The sequence below is a fragment of the Pristis pectinata genome, chromosome 15 (genome assembly GCF_009764475.1).
Source record: "Pristis pectinata isolate sPriPec2 chromosome 15, sPriPec2.1.pri, whole genome shotgun sequence".
Taxonomy (NCBI): Eukaryota; Metazoa; Chordata; class Chondrichthyes; order Rhinopristiformes; family Pristidae; genus Pristis; species Pristis pectinata.
Window position 1 is genome coordinate 38,517,304 of NC_067419.1, and position 5,247 is coordinate 38,522,550.

General features: G+C 49.4%; 1 protein-coding gene across 1 annotated transcript in view; it reads right to left on the bottom strand.

Moving 5' to 3' along the window:
- The window catches only part of rpap3 (RNA polymerase II associated protein 3), a 46,049-nt gene extending 41,220 nt beyond the window's left edge, over window positions 1-4,829 (bottom strand). The window contains exons 1-3 of the mRNA XM_052030454.1: window positions 4,520-4,829; window positions 2,880-3,020; window positions 795-893 (exon numbers count right to left, since the gene is read on the bottom strand). Of these exons, the coding sequence (XP_051886414.1) occupies window positions 795-893; window positions 2,880-3,020; window positions 4,520-4,681 (402 nt within the window). The 5' untranslated portion in view covers window positions 4,682-4,829. The remainder of the gene's footprint in view (window positions 1-794; window positions 894-2,879; window positions 3,021-4,519) is intronic.
- Between the last annotated feature and the right edge of the window lie 418 nt (window positions 4,830-5,247).

Here is a 5,247-nt window from a genome sequence, read left to right on the forward strand (position 1 = left end):
TTTCCCAGCTGGATATGTGGCACAAATCTGAAGAATTCTCCCTGGTGTCTACATTATTGTTTATTCCGAATCAAAACAATTACCTGCTTTTTTTTGTTGTTGGTTACACAGTTTTGCTGTGGTCAAATTAGCTGCCTCATTTCCCACTTTGCAACTGTGATTATATTTCTAAAGAACCTGACTAGCCGTGAAACATTGGGATATCCTGAGATTGGAAAAAAGGCTATATGTAAATAAAGTTATTTCTTTTCCTCCATTTTTCAAGCTGGCTTGTCTGGAATAAGTAATTGTCCTGCAAAAAATCCTATTGAGAACCCTACCAGCATCCAAACTTCTAAAGAATGTTTACCAAGTGACTGAAGATAGACCTGCCAAGGAATAAGGGGCAAGTTGGGGTTCAGAGAGTCCCTCAAGAAATACTACCAAAAAGGAGAGCAAGTTGGGAATGAGGAAGCAGATAATGTAATAATTCCTGCCTATTTTTCTAGCCTGTCCTCTCTATGACCCCACTGCTTAATTGGTTGTCTCAAAATTGTTTTGTTAATAATACATTATTTTATGTTATATAAATTGTCTACTTGCAAGTGGTTTTGTTAACATTAAACTGCAGAGAAGTAGTTTTAAAAATGAATGAGCTGTGTTGAGCCCATGAAAAGACCAACCTATGTTGATTTACAATCCTGTTCACAAACTTCAGACTATTACAACCAAGTATTACTTTAAATCATTCAACCAGCAAATTTCACAACTCTCTTTGGATATTCCCGGTTGGTTGAGAGATGTTTGTAACATACCTTTTCTTTCTCAGCAAGAGCTTTCTCTGCATCTATTTCCTCTTCTGTATCGGGCTCTGGAGTGCTGTCATTTTTATCCAGATCTTGCAGTACTTTGTCCTAATGCAAAAGATGAAATGCAAGATTAATATAGTCTCCAATAGTGAGTAATATTTGTACCTGAAGTTTTAACTTAAAAACTGAAATTGGCAAATATTAATCATCTTTTAGCAAGATGAATATCAGTAATGGTAATAGACCGTCACAAAATTCCCCCTGGTTCACAATTGTCCTTTAGAGAAAGAATTCTGTCATCTTTACATAGTCTTACATATGCAACTCCAACATTATAGTTGATTTACAACCTTCTGAAATGGACCACTAAGCCACTCAGTAGTAATGGGGAGTACATGCTGGCCTTGCTTTCAACACCCATTGTTACGGGCTCGGTGAATCTCCCTTTAAGATAGAGCTAGGTGTGTGTGTGTGTGTGTGTGTGTGTGTGTGTGTGTGTGTGTGTGTGTGTGTGTGTGTGTGTGTGTGTGTGTGTGTGTGTGTGTGTGTGTGTGTGTGTGTGTGTGTGTGTGTGTGTGTGTGTGTGTGTGTGTGGCGTGCTTATGTCAACAGAAGATAAAGGACGTAATGATATTGTTGAAGAAGTCAGTCAGAGAAGAGAGAGAGAGAGAGAGAGAAAAAAAAAAAGGGAGAGACACACCAGCCTGCTAGCTTTCTCTATTGATGGATGAGCAACAATAACTGTATCTGTTACTACAATCCACATATGGAAATTGGGAGTAATCCGGTGGAGTTCACTTTGTTGCTGACCTGTAGAGGGAAACAGGTATTTGTGTGGACGACCACAATTTGGATGCTTTTCGGGGTGAGGAAGTCACTACCGAGTAAACACTGAGGTGTCGTTTGGGTTCCAGCGTGGAACATTTGGATTTTGTAATTACTCTCTCTATGTTCTCTACATCTACGTCTTATCTTCAGACAACGGTGGTTGTTGAAGAAGCCTTTGCTCATGTTTCACCTTATGGCTTGCTGAACTGAACTTTAAGAACCATTCCTGGACTTGGAGTTTGGGACTTTGCCACATACACACGACGAGTTTAGTTTTGGGGTTAATGTTCAAGGTTTAACATTTTTACTTCTAACATTTTTACTTTTATTTTTCTTATTATCATAAATAATTATTAATAAAGTTTTTTAACACTGAATCATGACTCAGTGTGTTTCTTTTGTTGCTGGTTCATAACACCATAAATGAATTAAAAATTAATCACCATATGGTTTTAGAATGGAATTCAGTAGTTTATTGGAATTAAGTTTTAGGGGCACTGTAGCGGCTAGCTACACACCACGAAATGAAGACACAGAGTCGCTGGTTTCGAAATCAGAGGTCGAATGCAGACCCGGGGCGTGGTGCGCCTTCAATAGCCGAAAACTTCCCGTGCTACAGTTCCCGTGCTGACGGAACGCGCGGGTCGCCTGACCTTCCTGCGTGCAGGCTTTCCCAGCCCAACGCTGGGGAAGAAGGAGGGCCCCGCACCATCTTGGATTGGGGCCTCCGACGACGTCGCGATCCGGTTCGATGCCGGTGCAGTGAGTCGCTACAGCACTATAATTGGAAGAGATGGAAAATGGGGTGGAGATGGTGGGTGGAAACAAGGTCACATTACAGTCTGTGGAGAGCTATTTTAGGGAAGGCATCATAACAAATATAGATTTTAGAGTGCATAGTACTCATCTGTTATTCACTCCCTCAACACAACTGGCAGGTACAAAACACAAAGACCCTGAACACCAATTTACTTCACAACATATATCGAGGTAATACTCCAAAGCACCTGAAGGATCCAGCAAACATACAAGAGTTATGGTCTGAACAGTTTCAGTATTGGAAAAAATTCAGCCTGTTATTTTTAAACCTATAACTGTGATTTAAAGATACTGGTTTAAAGAAAGGTCCAAGTTACTTGTTACTTTCATATTCCATACCATGCTAGTTTTACAGCCTGAACCAACCTAAAAAATGTTGCCACAAAACCTGAGGCAATAACTTAAATTATGCTAAAATGTGTCAAATACACAATGAATACTTACCACATCAAATTTTTCCCAAGATTTATAATCATAAGATTTTATTCTAGTAGCTTTCTTTTCTTCATTCTTCCTATTGTTCTGAGAGACAGGCTTTTTATTTGTTTTTTTCTTGTAATCTTGATTTCTTACAGGTGGCAAAGCCTGTAAATTTTCAAAAGAACAATGACCCACTTTCAACTAAGTCATTACATGTCCTATTGCACTCACCATACTTTACCATATTTTGACCATAACTAGTTTAATATTTATTTTGTTTTAAACAAGAATATTAATTAAAAACTAAAGCAGTCTTAAAGCTTTCAGAGTGCAAATATTTCCTTCTGCCCTAGGAGGCGATTCAGCATATCAGATCTATGCTGGCTCTCACAGCATCCCCATCAATCCCATTCCACCACTGATTTCCCTATTCTCTTTCACATACTTATCAACTCACCAGTGATTTTCCTGCCACGCATCTACAGTAGCGGCAATTTTCAGTGGCCAATTAACCTGCTGGTACGTTTTGGTATGTGGGAGGAAACCCCATGCAGAGAAAACGTGCAAACTCCACATAGACATTAGCCAAGGTCAGGATTGAACCTGTGGTGCTGCGGTACTGCTCCAGCAACAACTGCTACGTGACTGCACGGTAGTGTAGCGGTTTCTGTAACGCCATTACAGCGCCAGCAACCTGGGTTCAATTCCGGCCACTGTCTGTAAGGAGTTTGTACGTTCTCCCCGTGTCTGCATTGGTCTCCTCCGGGTGCTCCGGTTTCCTCCCACGGTCCAAAGACGTACGGGTTAGCTATGCTATGTTGGCACTGGAAGTGTGGCGACACTTGCGGGATGCCCCCAGAACACCCTACATAAAAGATGCATTTCACTGTGTGTTTCGATATACATGTGACTAATAAAGATCTTAATCTACTGTTAAACTAGATTTGTGCCACACACTCCCCCACCACCCCCCCCCCGGATCTGTTCCCCCACCCCCAGTGTCCCCACACACTCCTCCACACCCTCCCCGGATCTGTCCCCCCACCCCCAGTGTTCTCCCCCCACCCACGTATTTTCCCCCCACTCCCGGTCCCCCCACCCCCCGGTGCCCAGCCTCACACTCCCCCACCCCACTGGATCTGTTCCCCCACACCTCAGTGTTCCCCCCTCCACACCCCCAGTGTTCTCCACCCCCCAATGTTTTCCCCCACCCCATCCCTCCCCCGGTGTTCTTACCCCCCCCATCTCGGTGTTCCCCCCCGCCCCCGGTGTTCTCCCAAACCCCATCCCACCCCCGGTGTTCCCCCCCCCGCCCCCGGTGTTCTCCCCAACCCCATCCCACCCCCGGTGTTCCCCTCCCATCCCGGTGTACCCCGTCCCCCGTGTTCCCCACCCCCGGTGTCCCCCCCCCCCCGACCATCCCGGTGTTCCCTGTCCCCTGTGTTCCCCACCTCTGGTATTCCCCCAACCCCATCCCGGCGTCCCCCCCCCCCCCGGTGTTCCCCCCACCCCCATCCCGGCGTCCCCCCCCCCCCGGTGTTCCCCCCACCCCCATCCCGGCGTCCCCCCCCCGGTGTTCCCCCCACCCCCATCCCGGCGTTCCCCACCCCCGGTGTTCCCCGCCCCCACCCCCGGTGTTCTCCCCACGTTCCCACCCCCCGCACCGGGTCCGCCGCCGGCACCGCGCCGCTCTGTCGCCGGAGATCCTCGTCTTTCTTCTTGATGTCCTTCTCCCAGCCGTCCAGCTCCCGCATGAAGTCGCGCAGCTCCTCGGCCTGGTGCCGCACCTGCAGCTGCAGCTCCACCGACTTGTTGAGGCTCGACATGGCGAGAGGCCCGGTCCGTCCGCCCGTCACCGGGACGCCTCACCACGGCGCCATGACACCCACCTCCCGGCCTGCACCGCGCCGCACCGGCGTTACGTCAGGACAAGAGGCGCCACTTTGGTGCAGGAGGAGTCTGGTGGCCAGACCCCTCCCGCCGCCGCCGCCGCCGCCACCCCCCACCCCCGGGCCTCCCCCTCCCCACCCGCCGGGCTCCATCCCCCCGCCTCGCCTCACCTCACCCTCCCGCAGACCCCCCGCACCGCTGGGCCTCTCCCTCCCCCCCGTCTCTCCCCCTCCCGCAGACCCCTCCCCCTCCCCCCCGTCTCTCCCCCTCCCGCAGACCCCCCGCACCACCTCTCCCCCTTCACCCACTTCTCCCGCAGACCCCCCGCACCGCCGGGCCTCTCCCTCCCGCAGACCCCTCCCCGCCGGGCTTCATCCCCTCGCACGCCTCTCTCTGCCGGGCTTCATCCCCCCCCCCCCGCAGAAACCCTCTCCCCCCCCCCGCAGAAACCCTCCCCCCCCGCAGAAACCCTCCCCGCCGGGCTTCATCCCCTCGCACGCCT